The sequence below is a fragment of the Embiotoca jacksoni genome, unplaced genomic scaffold (assembly GCF_022577435.1).
Source record: "Embiotoca jacksoni isolate LCO1_2020_lvr unplaced genomic scaffold, fEmbJac1.0.p SCAF_8, whole genome shotgun sequence".
Classification (NCBI taxonomy): domain Eukaryota; kingdom Metazoa; phylum Chordata; class Actinopteri; family Embiotocidae; genus Embiotoca; species Embiotoca jacksoni.
This window is the reverse complement of record NW_027185436.1, coordinates 19,846,268-19,864,371: the sequence shown is the minus strand read 5'-3', so window position 1 is coordinate 19,864,371 and position 18,104 is coordinate 19,846,268. Positions and strand designations below refer to the sequence as shown.

At 39.5% G+C, this 18,104-nt stretch overlaps 1 protein-coding gene across 3 annotated transcripts in view; it reads right to left on the bottom strand.

Moving 5' to 3' along the window:
• LOC138215891 (leucine-rich repeat transmembrane neuronal protein 4) overlaps positions 1-13,318 on the bottom strand; it is a 45,071-nt gene extending 31,753 nt beyond the window's left edge. The window contains exons 1-3 of one of the 3 annotated variants that reach the window (XM_069178352.1): positions 13,184-13,318; positions 12,732-12,919; positions 10,688-12,228 (exon numbers count right to left, since the gene is read on the bottom strand). In XM_069178352.1, coding sequence (XP_069034453.1) covers positions 10,688-12,228; positions 12,732-12,783 — 1,593 coding nt within the window. In that variant the 5' untranslated portion in view covers positions 12,784-12,919; positions 13,184-13,318. Of the gene's footprint in view, positions 1-10,639; positions 12,229-12,731 lie in introns of all 3 variants that reach the window. The other 2 variants (XM_069178353.1, XM_069178354.1) reach the window with 2 other exon arrangements.
• Positions 13,319-18,104: the final 4,786 nt, after the last annotated feature.

The window sequence follows — 18,104 nt, the reverse complement described above, 5'->3', positions numbered from 1 at the left end:
GGATGATCTGCCCCACATGTATGCGTAGGTAGGGTTGTTTTCCTTTTCTGTGAATGGACAAATTAACTATAATTTTGCCCAGCATGGAGTGAAGTTTTTAGTTAATATTTGCTGCCTGTCTACTTACTCAAATCCAGAAATCATTTTAAATATGGAGTGCTGAAACACCCCGCCGATCACAGAGTATTTTATGCCTCTTAGATAGGGCAAGTAAAAATATTCTGCCGGAACAAAGGCCTGACCCATTTGTTTGATTTGAAAAGATGCATTGGTACTCAGTGAAAACAGAGAGATGAATCCCTCCTCTCCCCCCACCTGTTCACAATACATGTCACAACAAATTATACGCTGGCAAATATTTAAACATCTCCATAACATTCCTCATTGTTATCCTACAGAAAGGACATGTCACACTGGCAACATTTCATTGCTTCAGTTAATTTGCACAGAGTGCATCGGGAATTAGGCAAAATTTTATGGTAGGATTTTGATTAAAAGTGTGATAGAATGAGGCTGGTTCTTCCTCCTCTGCTTTAGTCATCCTAGGAACACTTTAGGGACGTAAATGTTGGTCTGTCTATCAATCCACCGCTTTAGTCCAGACTGAAGTATCTCAACAACTACTGCATGGACTCCCATCAAATTTTGTGCAGATTGTAATGGTTTTCAGACGAAACAGCATCTGAATCCTGAATGAATTCTGCTGACTCTGGGAGTACTCTGTCTTTTGCTGTAGCACAGCAGATTGACATTTTTGTTTTCAGTGAAATGTTGGATGGAGTGCCATTAAATTTGGTGCAGTTGTCCCCTATAAAGTAAATTATAGTAACTCATAATCCCATAATTGTTAATCCAGCACCATCATCTGTTCAAACTTTGGCCAATTATTTAGTTAAGGACTGATTAGCTGCAAAATTAACGACAGACTAGGACCATCAACCTCAGCTCTACATGCTAATTTGCTAATTGTAAATTGTTTTTATAATGTTAGGATGTGGATGCACTAAACTAAAATGGTGAACATTTTAAACGTGCTAAAAATTACATGTAAATGCGCTGCTATTTTTGAATACCTATGCTTATTACCTAAATGTAATAAGTAATGTAAGCATCACATTACTTGATCAAAGTTATGTAACTAATTACATTTGATTACTTTCATAACATGTTTTAAACTGGGCAATAAGGCTGAAACTTCGTAAAAAAATTTATTACTCGGCAGTGTAAACTTCCCAACCGCTCTTAACACTGATTAATGTCTAATTTTAATCAAAAGTTTTTCAATATAACTTGAAATTTTTTGATTTTGAAGCACGAGCACCAAAACAAATCACAAGGATGTAGATAACAGCTGACTGCAGTCAACCAAGACTACATTCAGATCGACTCCAAGTTGAGTGATGATAGAACTATCAACAGGCTGAGTACTGTTTGCAGGTTTTTGTAGCAGTCATCTTATTTTTCCCTGAAATACTTTTTAAATATGTTTTTGTCTTATCTGACAACATGGCCAACTGCCTTGATGTGCTTGCTTAGAACAATGCATTGATTTAATTGACAGACGAAAGGCAGGGCGGATTCAAACATGGAACCAATCAAAAACAACGCTTGAAAATTGATCTTATAATGCCAAATGGATGGAGCCTGTCCAGACGTAGACAGAAGGCGTTCCTGTGTGGCAAAAACATATAAAAGAACAAAAGGAATGCTATATTCCACATACAAGATTTGTACTTAGAAAAATAGATTTCAGTGTAACCACCAGCATTTTTAATATAAACTGTAATTTAATTACATATTTTTTCTAGTTACTCTAGTTTTTCTACAACATACTACTTATACTTGCAGTCAGTTTTTATTCTCACTGACTGTGCTAAAACTTAACTGGACAACATAAAGGAGTCATTAAATGTAATTCCTAATTGATAATTATATCAGGCAAAAGCTAAACTGATATAATATTTTCCTGTACAAATATACATTAATAGCATCAGCGATAGTAAACATGGCGAATATAACTGCTGAGCATCAGAATTGTCACTATCAGCATGTCAGTGTGTTGATGTTCATATTTCACAATAAAATGAGGATAAGATGGAGATATTCTCAGCTCACCATTTTGTCCCATCAGACAATCTGAGATGTTGTAGCTACATGATGAAGAGGTTTTAGTTTCTGGGGAAATACTCTTCTTGAGGCAGACGTGAACATTACATCAAAATCCTTCCTGGCAGAAACAGATAAAAGAAACTGTACTGTCTCCATACAGAGGGGGGCGGAGATACAAATTGCAGTCCGCCAACTTACTAGGACATGTAGTAATGTGCCTAGTCAACATTTCATTCTCTTTTAAGTATCACTTTCAAGTTCCCTTGCAGTGAATCAAAGGGACACAGTAGGCAGAAGTACAGCATCTCAGTCAAACTGTCTTAATAACCCTAATTAAATGAATCATTATTAAATGAATGGCTAAATAGACAGTAACTGCTTCAAGCTGTGAATTGAAAAATTAACGTGGCTGGTGTGACCATAAAACGGCAGAAAACGCTATGCCTAATATTTTCATGTTATATTATTCATTCTGTCTGCGGTGCCCGACTTTTCATAAAGTGCTAGATAAGCTGTCAAATCCCATTAAAGCAGAAGTGTCGCTGACTGAGTGAACAGAAGCTTATACTGGGAGACTCCAGGGCATGTGATTACTGATTGATAGATATGGCATAATAATAGGACACTCGATATGGGATTCAGATTTTTGAGAAGTTATTAGAAATTTACTGATATGCGCAAATACTTTTTTCAAGGGAGCGATAGCTCTGGACTCCCCGTGAATTGATACAGTTCCTTTGTACCTCAGGTCTAACTCAGACTGAAGACTTAATCACAAAATCCTCCATTGGATACGCTCTCACTGTTATATATCATCAATCTGTGATGTTCGGTGCATGCCAGGAATGATTTAGCAATGATCTGATGTAAATCATTTTTGGGGTTCACAACTTCTCTGAACTCAACACATCTGCTTCGACTTCAGTTCCTGCTTTTCCCTAAATGCCTTGCCCAGAGAGTGAGGGGTCAACTGGTTCGATTTAGCTCTAAGTTTTGGCAGACTGTGTGTAGCAACAGAGATAGGGAGTGTGAAAGTCAAAAAAAGTCACACCCTTCACTCAAACCGTAACATATCATGAGTCTGCATTGCATTTTGGTCTACTGAGGCTGCTGTCAGTGGAGAAAATAGTTTCTGTGCTTCTCCTAAAATGCATTTTTCTTTTATGATGGATTGTTGAATGCCCGAGTAAAATTGTGGACCAATCTTTCAGAGCGTCTGACACCAGAGCTAGATGTTCACCCCTGGAGTTATTGTGAAAAGTGAAAATATTGCAGTACATGAGACATTACATCTTCAAACAACAAAATCAGTCCAGAAAAGCAAAGTACATTTCTCAATAGCACAGCATTTAAAACTGCGTCAGGAAGTCATTCCTTTGAGGCATTTGTATTAATTGCTCCGATAAGAATGGAAACTGATAGAGACTTCAGTTTTTTTTAGACTGTCCCCCCAAGAAAAACAATGATTGTTCTCTAATGAAAAACAAGAGCGTAAGTTATTTCAGCAAATGCCCCAGAACGACATCATTCAGAAGATAAAGACTGTTAATGGTCGTGAGAATTATGAATTGCGTACGTTTAGAGCAAATGTGTAAACAGTTGGATGTCAGCGAGGACGGTGACGAGGTTTGCTGGGTCTGTAAAAATGTAACATGGGAAGTTGCCGTTCGTTTTCAAACTGAAATATGCCAACAGCTCGTGGATGAAAGTGTGTAGCCCTGTAGACATTCATGGTGCCTAAGATGAATAACACTGAAATAAAAAAAGTACTTTCTAAATTAATAAAAGTCCCATCATCATACTTAGTTTTCAGTGCTATTCAGCAAATGTTAGCAAGCTAACATGCGAATTGAAGATGGTTCATGTAAATATTATAAACATGGTTCAAATTAAGGGAGAGCTAAGGGGAGCTCAGTTCTCCTGAAAGCCTGTTGAGACCTTTAGGGGGAGCTCTAAAACAGTGTCCATTTTTATAGTCACTGGTTGTAGACTTTGACTTTCTGTACAATAACGTTCCTGAAATTAATAACAATAGTCAAAAATGTCAATGTTGTGCGTTAATTCGCTCATTACGTACCAATTTTCGACCATTTGAGTCCACTAATAATCCCAATGCTGTGTCTTTGGCCATTCTCGCAATGGCGGCGCTGCCCTCGAAGCACTAAGTTTACAATGCCATTTGAACTTTTTCTCTCAAAAATGCCTTTTGTAGAAGAATTGAGAATTTAGCAAAGGTTAGTATGCTAAAACACTAAACTAAGAGCATTCACTTGCTAAACATCAGCATGTTTTTGTCACTGTTAACATTGTTGGCATTAGGCTCAAAGCACCCATGTTTGTTAGTACAGCCTCACAATGGCTGCTGTCACGGCTGTACACTCTTAGGCTTTATAGCAACCAAAATCTCCGTCAGTGTGTTTTAGAACTTATGTCAGTCCATACTAACACGCCTGAAAACGCGTATCACATGACTCTCCCCAAAAGCGGTGAGCCACTATATTTGAGTTTTGAGATCTGCAGTGTTGGTTAGGTTGATCAATGCTTCCATCAATTAGGGTCATATTTACCATGTTCACGAGAAGAGTCCATATATGAAAGGCCCTTTCTTCTGGTATTCGCAACCCACAGATTTGCTGATAGATCCTTCTTCATGACTTGTGATGTGTTAGCTGAGGTTTTAGAAAATGGCAGAGGCTACTAAAGTTATTTTTTTGGTCGGATGGTAAGTCGTATGTTGTAATTTTGGTCGTATAGAGGTTTTCTTTGTAACCTAACAATACATCTGAGGAAAATATTGATGTTCCCGATGGCCTCATCTTGTCATCAGTCTTGTTTTGCTGTTATTGCTCAGCTCTGGTTTTCAGTGATGCATCCATCTTAATTTTGACATCAGCTGTTTTCGCTGATTAGAATTTGAGATTCCCACTATCAGAAAAGACTTCCATCAAAACATACTTCTAATTAACAGACATTTTTTTTTTAGCTGATTCACAACCGAATGAACAAAGTGGCCTCGAGCACAAAGTAGAAGGCCGGTTTAATATCACATCAAATATTCATCGTGGTTTGTGTGTGGCTGCGGGAAGGGAGGACCACTGGAGATTGTGTAAAGGATGAATTAATCCGATTTATCTCTGTGGTCTTTTAATTTTCTCCCAAATTAGTTTGCGTATAAATTAGACTTCTAATTCCATTTCATAGTTTCCACTTCTGTGTTACATTATAGTGTACAGTATACAATCCTAGTGACTCACCTGATTTGCTCATAACAGACAAGTTCATTTGGTCTTGGGCTTAAGTGAAGGACTTGGTTATCATGCAATTTCAAGTGCATATCAGAGTTAATGATGTTGTCAATCAATGCTGACCTCAATTTAAAATGGAGGTTTGGGGGTCAGTAAAGCCATGACTTTCATTTTTCTTCCTCAACAGCACAATATTTTCTCAGCCATCTATCTCCTCTCTGGCTTTAAGCTTCTGGAAGAATTTGAATAATCAATCAGAAGCACAAACAGCCGTTCATCCTATGTTCTGTAAATAAGTACATCTAACCTAGAGTGAAATTCAATATTGTCTGTGTTGAAGCGTGGAGGAAGAACATTATATTTTCCGCCTGTGCCAGATTAAGCTAATAGCTGGCTGCGACATGTGCTATTAGCACCACATAATGAGAATAATAAAATCATAAAAACATCAACTGGATGAAAGAAGAGATGCTAAGAATTATTATCATGAAACAACCGAAAGGCCATATTCATTTCAACAGCCCGTGTTCGATAACAAGCTATTATTGCAGAGTACTCGCGTTGCCTCTCCTTCCTGCTCTATTTTTTTTATTTTTTTTATTTTATGTATTCCTCCTCCTCCTCCTCAGCAGAGCAGACATCACACCTCCAAGAGGAACATCTGTCAAAAGTCTGAATCATACATATCGCAGAGTATGTTTATTTGCAGGAGATCTCACCCCACGCACACAGCAGTCTGAGAGGTGCTTAACCAAAGATAGGTCTGATTATGTGCATTTGTGCTAATAAATCCCACTTCAACATTTTAACTTGGCTTGAAATCACAGCCTTGGCTGCAGCGAGGTGGGATACACTGAAGAAGTTCAGCTGTGTGTGTTTCGGATTTTAAACTTACTCTGGCATACTTAGAGGCAGGTATGGGGGCTCTAATTAAATTCAGAATGACTCAACGTTAGCTGATAGCACAGTATGAACTGTTTCATTAAAGGAAAACTTTCGCATTTTGGCAAATACACTTATTTTCTTTCTTACCAATGAATGATAGCTTGTAAATTAAATGTAAATTAAAGTATGTTTTAGATTATAAACTGCGGTAGTTATTTTCAGTCTGAGTGAAAGTAGCATAATGTCCCAATAACCTCCAGCAATAAGGCAGCGCTGCCTGTATGTGGCCTGAGAGGCAAGACTCAAAGCAGAAAAAGTTTGCTTCTGCTTGTTAAGCTTATTGCTTTGAGCACAGTGGAATAACTAAAGGTGATGGTAATAAAAAGTATTTAGAGGGTCTTTAGTTGGAAAATGAACCTGAAATGATAAAAGTGTTTATGTGTTAGTGCCTACAGTCAAGAGCGTAGGATCAATCTTCTCATTTGACTTTTGGCAAGGAAGCAAATGAGCGTAATTCTCTAAATGTCAAACTATTCCTTTAAACAGCATAAAATATAAATTACGTAACATCGAAGCTGTTGCTTTCAAGAATAATTTATTTGGCTTGTTTGCTGTAAAAATATGAATTTGAAACAAAAGAAATTTACATTTACATAATTATACATTTCCCCAGTGAACAAAGTACCTTGAGCCAGCTTGATATTACAAAAAAAAAAATCTATCCATTTTTTTTTATACATCACCACTTACAAGATACCATGTGATACATGGCACTAAAAAATTATGTTGTGTAATAGCTATTACAGCCAATTCACTTAATAGGCTCTTTCTTCCTGCATTTTGCTGCAGTTGAGTTTGAATGGAGTTGACCAGAGCCCATTTTTCACAAAATCATCGGGTATAAAAGCTAAGTAGTCTACTTCTGAGGATCCATGGATCATTGCCACCCAGTCTTGCAGATATAATAATTTTCAATTCCACCAAACAAGACGACAACCAGGCAAAATGAGAATTAATAGCAAAAGATACAGCTTATTTTTAAAGGAATGACTGAAAATATTTGTCATTGGGTATGCATGTTATCTACAACAGTATGTTGTGTTGTATTGTCACAAATGTGGTAAAAAAAAATTACATCAATGTGTGCTGTCACTCAGTATACTGTATGTGCAAAGTGATGTGTTCAAAAATGACAAATCTGTTTTTTACAGGCTATTCTACTTATGAGGTTATTCTTTATTTGGCAACAAATATTGACAACTGTCAAAGCTCCCTTCTCTTGATGGAAGCCTGCCTTCTGTGCATTTACGCACAGATGAAGTGCAAGCTGCCATCTTGGCATGCAGAGACAATATATTTTGATCACCCATCATCTTTGTTCCTGACATTTTAAAGGCAGGGCTCATATCATACTGTCTGCAAATTAAACAAATGTTTGTTTAATAAAATGCACCCACAGATTCAGGGTTTGTCTCTGCAAACACTGACTACAATCAGAGGAGCCATTAGATTTTAATATAACCAGGAGGGAGAAACCAGGTGCTGCCACACTCTTTGTGCAAATGCAAGGAAAAATGAAAACAACTTCATGCTTGAATAAGGCTTGTGCTGGTTTAAACTGGTCAGAGTGTTGACGTTACAATGCTTCTCATCCCGCCATCTTAAAAAATGAGTCAAGTTTAAAACTGTAATTATTGTAGTCTTGTTTTTTAGACAACATTTGTCAGTCATTTGGATGCACCAGCAGTGACACACCCTCCTTTCTCCTCAGTTCATCTGCTTTCTCACAGCCCCCTTTAGTTGATGTAAGCATCTCACCTTATTAATGCTCACAGATTCTACCCAAGTACTAGAATTGCCTTTGGCAGATACAGTGGGATTTTCACCTTAATATTTTCTGAACTAATTTCAAGGGATGATCTGTGGGTAGACGGCAACCACTGCAGCTGCTCTGTGAACACAGAAGTGAATGGCATACACGGGGGAGATGTTTTTTTAAATTTATTTTGTATAATGTGCCACAGGAAGACCATAGCACCGCACAGCTCAAAGTGTTCATCAAAATTCACACTCTGCAAGTTCAGTTCAGTTCGCAGTGTCGAAGCCAACCTGCTGAGCTGCGCTGGAGGAAATCTATGGTTACAAATTAACTCCACGCCTGTTGGTCTGGGCATGTGCAGAAGATAACAGGCTTCAATTACAAAGATTTTTCTCCTAATTGAAAATGCAGCTAATAGCTTAAGTGCTTGCTATCTGGGATAGCTGAAATAATGTGCAGGGGGCGCACTGGGTTCTGGTATTTACAATACGTTCCCTGAGTGCGTGTTTGAACCCCAGAGCAGCCTTTTCAGATACAACTTCTCCCACTTCCATCTATCTTGACACTCTGCACTATGTGCCATTCAATATAAAGTGAAAAGTCTTCTCACATGTCACTGGAGATTGGGCTGCATCACCTGCATTGTGATGCAAATAGCCAAAGACACGATCACGTCACATCATGGGTTACTTGTACTTCAACCTATACTGAATTCTGATGCAAAGTACACGTCTAATAAACGTGATACTCTATTGGATCAAATAACCAATTTGTGTCAATGCACCACTCTTAAGCTAAACATCAAAAGATTGCAGCTTTAAAATGTGTTCTTACTTTGCATTGCAGTGTTTGCCATGAAATGTAACACACACACACACACACACACACGTACGCACACAGAAAAAAAATAAAATAAAAAAATCCCATTACATTTTTAACAACTCAAGCTTCTCTCTCGAACTGTAGAGGGCAAGGAATAACAAAGCTGAGGGAAGTCTCGGCTCCTTACCTCTGATGGGCTATTAGTTATTCTAGCTAGCAGAAGCCCCATTAGGTCTGCCATTTAATGCTCCCGCGCCACATTCTCACATGAAAGCTACAAGATTGATAAGCCGACCATCTCACCTCGAGCTTCCCTTGTGGTTGAGAAATGCTCTGCCACAGATAATCTGACAAAGAGCTGATTTAGCTTCCCAAGTACCTTGTAGTATGTGACATTACTGAAAACAATGAAACACATTTGTGCCAGCCTCTCCTGTGACTTCAGTAAAAGGACACAACAAGAAAGCAAGTGGTGCTCGAGCACTATTCCCAGACTTAAAACATATTATAAAATGATTTATAGGGTCCGTGTAGAATAAAGGAAATTAGCTGTGCGGCAGTGAGAGATAAAACTTAGCCTCTGAGCCGCACTGACAGATACAATGGGGAAGAAAGATGTCGCCAGTACTTCACAGCATGTCTGGTTATAGTGTGACAAAAGGTGTAGCAAAGATGACACTGACGCTACATCTCTCCCAGCACAACATATCCTGTTAATCACACTTACCCATACTGACAAATCAAAAAAAAAGAAAGAAGAAGCTGCCGGACAAAGGGTGACAGATGACTAGCATTAAGGGAAAAAAATAGTACACAGGCAAAAAAAAAGAAGTGCCTAATTAAGCATGAGCAAATTGAGTGGTCTTTCTGTCAAGGCTTTCTGTCGCTATCCCTTTGTGCTGTGCAGAGGTTCAGAGTCAGTCCTGAGAAGGAAGTACAGCTTTAGGATGAGAACTTCAATTTGAACTCTTTGGACCAAACTTTCACCTGTAGCCGAATAGTTTCTTCATATTTCTGGGGATGAAACGTAAGCAGCACAATGCTGCTTCTCCCTGCTGTAGTACACAAAAGCCAGACAGAAATCGAGCCCAAATGCATAATTTATCTTTTATTTGGCTGCAGGCCTTTATAATGTTCTCCAGCCTGCAGTGACTGTGTGAACTTTGTAAATTAAACTAACACGGAAAATCCTACGCACACAATTGCTAGAGGCAGAAGGAGAGAATGAGATATATGGTCAGCTGCTATGACTGTAAACATTTTTAAATTTGATACAGTAGAAAACAAATATTGAGACTCACATGACTTGCGCATTTGCTACTACATCTGTTGTAGCAAACATACAGGATAGGAGAGGACCACCTGCACAGTGACTTGATCTAATGCATTTTTATCATTCCATTTAGGGCAGCGGGCCATTTGTGAATACATAACAGGCTGGCTGTTAATACACAGATTCATCAATGAGCTCTTTTATGTCAGGACTGAAAGATGAACCTACTTTGCGTGTAATGCATCTCACTGCATGTAAGTTACCCAGGAAGAGGAGCTGCCACTGCAGTTTCAGCTAATGGGAATCATATTTTAGCAATAAAACTGCATGATCCAGAACAAGAGCTGGGTACTCATATGGAACTGAGCAAACCACAGCATATTACAAAACAAGTCACTGTGCACTGACCGTTGCTTCCTTATCCCCAAAACATACAAGAGCAGAGGAGAAAACAAGTATTTTCCCCCACAAACTGTTGAAATTTACCTCTCATGCCTCGCAGTGGAAATGGATTTTGGAGGGCAACAGTCATACCTCGCATTCCCTGGAGCCTGAGATGGTGTATGTGTAAGGTCCTGTCCCATTAACCAGCACATCCATAGTCTCTGAGTGTGAGGGCTTGTAGTCCACATAGTACTCTTGCAGTGGTGAATTAAAGGAGCGCTCTGTCTCCCGTGCCTTTTTCTGGCGCTTTTTAACCGCTGAGCGCTGCTGAAGCTGTTTGATACTGCTGGGATAGCGTTTCCACGAGACGTAGATAACCAGCAGAATTATAGCCACTGATAAGAAGAGGGCCATGCTACCAGCTATGATTTTGTGGAAGGACACATACTCGGTGTCGGGCAAGGGGATGGTTGGGGAGGCCTCGTTAGGAGTCGGAGAGGCTGTCCTGTTCCAGATCAGCTTTTTATCCACCACAGACTGTGTGGGCAGCGGCGGCAGCTCAGGTTGAACAGCAAAAGTGAGGGGCGATGTCGTTGAGGGGACAGGGCTCGGCGTTGCTGTGCAGATGTTATAAGTCTCCACCACATCTGTTACTTTCTCTCCTTGTGCCTCCTTAGGGATGGCACAGATCATAGTAGATTCCTTGTTACCCTTGAAGGCTTTGAGCCAGGACACCAGAGGGCAAATGTTGGGGTTACAGTACCACAAATTACCAGCCAGACTGATGGTGGTGAGGGAGATCCAAGCCTCCACTGTCTGCTGAGAGACATTGCTCAGTTTGTTGGAGTCCAGGTTAAGAGTCTGAAGATTAGGCAGGCATTGAAATGTGCTCGGATCCAAAACTTGGAGCTCATTTCCAGAGAGGTCCAACTTTTGCAAGGAAGTCCACATCCATGGCAGGCCCTGGGTTAGCACTTTGATACGGTTCCACTGCAGGTAGAGCGCCCTCAGATTAGTGAGGCGGGGGAAATGCGCAAAGTTTATCTTTGAAAACTGGTTGTGCTCCAAATGAAGCTCGATGAGCTTTAGGAGTCCTGCAAAGGCATTACGTGTGAGGCTCCGCAGCCTGTTGTAGCCAATATCAAGAAACTCCAGGTTGCGACAGTCAAGGAAAACTCGCATTGGGACAGTTTTTAAGGAGTTTGACCTCAAGTGTAAACTAAGAAGTTTCCGTAGACCCACAAACTGATTAGGCTGGAGAACCTGCAGTTTATTGTAGGAAAGATCAAGATTACGTAAATTAGGAACATCGTGGAAAGTGTTGTTTTTTAGCTGCGTGATCTTATTCGAGCTGAGAATCAGTTCTTTGAGCCTCCGTATCCCGTGGAACGCCTGGCCGTCCACGGCATTGATGTAATTGTGGTCGAGGTAGAGCCACACTAATTGACTTAGGCCTGCAAACTGGTGTGCTCGGAGGTTCACCAGGCTGTTGTAACGCAGGGACAGGCCCTGTGTGCCCACAGAGACGTTGTTTGGCACATCACGGAAGGCATTGGATTCGCAGTATATTATTTTCCCATCACATCTACAGCTCAGGGGGCAGGGACGTTCACGGACGCTGCTTGGTGCAGCAAGCAGCCAGGCAGGTATCACCACTGTGAATACAAGCCATCCGAAAAGCACAGAAAGTCCTGCAGACAAAGAAAAGTAACAGAATTCAGAACATAAAATATCTACCAAACATTACCAGAATGAACAGACTAGAATAAAATAAAATGTCCCAAAATAGATCATAATTGAATCAAGAAACCAGCCATACTATGTTCTGAGGCATTTGATAACAGAGGGGGGTTATTTGAAGCTGACTTAATTTGCATCCCCGTGTTCATGGCAAATCTCCACACACACACACACACACACACACACACACACACACTCATTATCATAGTCACAGTCATGCTCTTGAGACACAGGAAATGTGATAGATAGCCACATACATCAGGCATAATTTATCAAATAGTTGTTGAGAGAAAAGCTTCCTTCAGATTCTCCAGCCTGCAGTCATCATTTACAAACCGCAGGGGGCAACGACACCAGCAACATCAGCTCCAAGTGAATTGTAATTAGGGAAACGACTGAAGACTTTGCGCAGAAATGAATGCTTTATAAGTACCTTGCGGAATAGTGTACTTACCCATATTTGCGCGGTGTCGGCTCTTCCTCATGTTCAAGGCTCTCTGTTGCATGCGTCCCGGGTCCACATGTTAGAAAGCACTCGGCGTTTTGCCCAAATAGTTGGACACTCAAGCAGGACGCCCGTGTGCTCGGAAAAAATACGCACTTTGCGCCGTGTCCAGATCCGCTCTGCCCACAGCCGCACACCTGTCGGAGAGAAGAGATGCTCCAGAAGGTGTGCACCAACCTCTGTCTGTAATTTGCTCCGTTACCGCACAACATCAGCTTGGTAATGCATATTTCTGACTGCCACCTCTACAGAGCCCTTGGATGGAGGCACTCAAGCTTGTACCCTAGTGAGAATGGCACTCTTTTAGCGCGTCTTCTGAGAGGCTGTGAAATACATTCCTAACACCGAGTCGCCAATTGTTGAATCTGGGTTAAGTGGCAGAAAAGACACTGGAAACCGACCAAGTGACGAAATCAGGGGGGAATAAACTGTGGTCCAAAGCCGGCAAGTTGGTCGTATGCTGCTCCAGGCGTGGACAGCGGAGAGAAAAGGCGCAGTCTGTGGTGGATTAGACCCGTTGACCGTGGTATCAAGAATATATCAGTTGTATAGCAACAGGAATGATGTTGGTGTAGGATTATACCGAGCTCACAGGCGCTCCGTTTGAGGACTTGAGATGCCCTCTTCTGGTCGTTGAGTGACACACCACAGCTCACACCAAAGTGGACTTCATTGTTCCCACCAACACAGCCTGCATATTAATTATAGCCGAGGAATGGGAACACTGTTTGCCCTGCATTTAGATATTTGTGAAGATGTACTGCCAGTCAAACGCTTCTGAACAGCCTGTAGTTTAACATATGTAGATAAATCTCAAGAGATGCATTCATGAAGACTTAAATACCACAGCATTTTAAATTATAGGGTGCTGAGAAATGTTATGTAACCTTTACCTTTGGAAGATATATCCACAGAGGAGGGAGTCATTATAGAAAATGGTCATATTTAGTGTCGCATCATCCTATAGCTATATAACATAATGCATTAGTTTATAGCTGTACATATTGTGTGGTGGTAGTTGTGGTCAAGCTGAGGTTTATTTGATTTGTGTCTTTACACTGTTCAGTTTGGTCTATGAATCGCTTTTTACAAGTTCATCTGTTGGTGTAAAGATCTTAACCTGTTGATGATCTGTTTCAAATACATGTAGGTAGATGATTAAAATGTACTGAACAGAAGAATTCTTGCATAAAATAGAAATATTCAGTCATGTAAGATACCTCCAAAATTAACTTAATTATGAGTGACGTAAATGCACTAATTATTTATTTCGCTAGTTATTAAGTCTGATTATGCATTGGATTTGTTTCTGTATCTGAGCATTTATCTAGGGAACTATTGACAACATCTCAGATGTAAAATCTTCTTAATTAGTTTTTGCGCAGGTGGGCCTGTAATAGAAAGATCACCTTGTTGAGGTAAAGTTTGGGTTACAATAAGATACGCAAGCATCTACAGTTGTTAACAGATCGGGGCCTTTTCCAATGAAACTGTCAAACAACTTCCACCTATTGTTTATCTTTTCCTGACTTATTGTATTTGCAGTGATCATTAGGGTCCAAGCACCGAAAGGTGCGAAAGCCCTATTGTTATTTTGTTAGAAATTTAAACAAAATACAAAAACAGTCTTCAAAAACCTCTGATGGCTGTGTATACAGTATACAGATGGGTTGCAGGTGCACAACAAATTAAAAAAGTTCAGAAAACCTTGTCCCTGCTGTTTCACAATATTCATTGTTGCATATTGACACTGAAATGCATCACACGTAAACAAAGTGTGCTCTCAAGGCTTCATAATGGGACTTTGAGTCAGGGTCAAAGTCATCATTTCTAATGGGTCCCTCTGCCCCTGCACTTAATGAGTACATAATTACCCAGTAATGGACATTAATGAACATTTGAGCTCAAATCACAGATAGTTGGTGACAAAGAAATCGCTGGAAACAAAAGTAAAACGGATGCATCCAGCACTTCAGCGGCACTCGCTGAATTAAATTCCATTGTTAGATCAATTGGCTGACTGGAATTGAAGGGCCGGGCAGGAATACACACACACACACACGCACGGACACATGCACACATGCTCTCTCTTACATGCACACACACACACACACACACACACACACACACACACACACACACACACACACACACACACACACACACACACACACACACACACATCACGGTGACTGCAAGAATAGCAATGACAATTACATGGCTTTGAATGTGCGTCACACCCATCAATGTCATAAGAACCATCTGATGATGCTTCCAAACCTTCATCCATGAGAATTGTGTTTCTAATGTGACACTGTGTGGTGCCCACAGGTAAAATAAGTCATATACATTTTTTATACACAATACAAACAAAACAAAAAAACATCTTCATCCAAAATGGACAGTAAAGGAGGATTTTCCCTGGTGTTGATTATTCGTGGTAGAATTAGTGACAAGGTATAAAGGTTTTCTTTCATAACTGTGGGGGCACTGACCCAGTTTTTTTGTATTTTAAATTTAACAAATTTAAATAAACTGATAGAGATTTTTTTTCAAAAGATTTTTTATGCCACTGATGCATAGAGATATTGCTACTTGCCATACTTGCTTTTCAACCATCAACATCAACCATCATCAATTATTCTACAACCTTTGAACGGTGTAAATATGTCTTTTTTCATTTTTATTCATTCAGATTTCTTTCCCACACTGTAGTTTGCTCTTCTAAAGATTTAGACTCCAACTATATGTTAAAAACATGGAGATCAAGAAATGAAGGGCATGAATGAGGATGTGTAAACATTTTTACCATTTCAGATGAGCCAGGAAGATCAAATCTGCTGAATAAGCATAGATGCATTTTATTCATTAAAAAGGGTCTTATAATGTGGTTTATGACAATGAATCCCTGCCATCCATAGGTCCCCTGTAAACAGTATAACAATAAAAATAAAACACATAAATCATTAAAATCTGGAAATTAATAGGTTACAAATAATATTACTATATATAACATGTTCTTAATCAAGCAATGCAACACTATCTCCTCCCACTGTTGCTGCCAAGTGTTTGATTAAGATATTGACTGAAATTGGCTTTAATTTTTTCAAATATACTTTACAATTCTCATCAGTACATCATGAGTTTGGTCCCTTTTGTCTCCTTTCTCATCGTCCACAAAATGGTCAAACAACTGGTCATTTTGATGTACAGCTATATATAAAAACAAACAGCCAGAGATTCTTATGGTGAAAAATAACAGTTACCTCCTGTTGTATTCCCACTCTTGAAAATCACAGCACGTCACCGCTGTGCAATCATTTCATGCTAAGTTCCTTTAAAGTCCCTGTGGTCTGTGCATCAATTCCTATTTATGTTGTTGAACAAATCTGACATGACCCACTTTCACGTTTCTTTCAGATTTTCTGGGTATCTGCTTTAAGTGCCAAATACAAGCAATGCAGAAATACGTGGATCAATAATTGAGTTTTACAGTCTGTTTATAGTCATCTTTTAGCATCGGAATGGCTACCATGACTTCTTTAAGCTCTAACTTGTACACTTTCATGATTTTTATTTTTTTATTTTACTTGCAGCAGAAATCTGATAGCTTGTCAGACAAATAAATTGGACCTGATGGCTCGCTGAGTCAGTGCTGCTTAGTGATGTCCCCTCAGGTGTCATCAAGTACAAGTTAACCCCATGAGAGACAAGAATGGCTTCCCCTTCACTTGTAAAGCACTGAAGCCCAGGTTATAAACAACAAAGGTATAGTACCACCATATGCACTCACCTCACTTTGCAAATAACTCGGCTACCAAATTGCTCACCATGAAACTTTAATGACTGTCTGTGACTGACTGAGCCCTGAATAATAGAGCAGGTGAAGGACCTGCTTTTTTGCAGCATAATGAATCTCACTGAGTTTGGAAATGTATAAATAGTGAAATAATTAGCACAAAGACGGACTTAAACTGGTGTTGAAGCCGGTCTCATTTAACGCACACCCGGACTTCTAAATCTGAAGCTTGAATTACCTTCCTAACATACAAAATATCCCAGCAGCTGGTAAATATTTGTGAGACGGCTGGTCCCAAAACATCTGGCACTTTATCCCTTGCTGCTTCTGTCTGTCCATTGACACACCAAAAGGTTATAAATTGACTATGCCCTGATTACTGTATGAAACTGATTCCTTAAAGCTGATCCAGATCTTACCAGAATTCATTGATTGTGCCTCGGCTGGACACAATTCAGGAGGCACCGACGAGGTTCTAGACGTTTTCTGACGTTTGAAAAGTTGTTCATCTGATGTGGATTCATATCCTGCTTCATTTTAGGGAAATATTTTCTTGGATGTGCAACAAGCATCTCAATGGAGATCTTAGCTCAATTCACAAGCTGAACCGCCAGCACCTGAGGTACTACAACACTGATGATCTTACTGAAAAAATGTTGGTTGAAAACACCATTAAACCATCATTAAAATATTGTATGAAAGGTTAAACCAGTCTTTTTCCCAGCAAGATTTCAACAGAAGATGAAGATACCATGGCTGTATATTGTAGTTTATCTTTTCAAATATTGCTCTCATGCATAAGGAAACACACTTTTGCAGGAACCCCTTGAGAATCAGTTGGTAATGCATTATAGAGATGATGATAATGTGCTGCCACATTTAAATTTGGAGTCAAACAACAATAATACTTTTAAAGTGGGAAATTTTAGAAAAGTAAATCAGACAATTTGGAGAAACTGGGGCATCAGGGGTGACCCTGTTCTGCCCATCATTCAGCGAACAGACAGTGGACACATTCTGTCCCATGACATACGCAGTAATAGTTTTGAGTACTTTAGTGCGATACAGCCTGAGAGAAGTATTAATGTTGCATTACTCTGTGGATCCACACGTCAGTTCACCTGGAGGCAGTATACTAACCAGCAAACACAACAACAACAGAATCAATTTTGTAAACCTCTCTTAAAACTTTTTAAGAGAAGTTCTCAAGTTTACCACATGCTAAAATTAGCAGCACATTAAAAAAATTAATCACCCTTTTTGCTTATGCAATTTTTTTTTTCAAATTTTTTTTTTTCTACTTTTGTATTAAAATCTTAAAGTCTAGGCAACTTTGAAGGTTCAACCATGATTAACATAGAATTATCATATTCTTCAGGTTTGCAGAACTGGAGATGTTTTTCACCCCCAAAACTGACAATCATATTATAGATTTTGTTATACATTTTCTAAAAAAAATACTATCCTGAAAATGCCACATCATCTGGATAAGTGCATGTAAATAACAAATAGTTAAATATGTA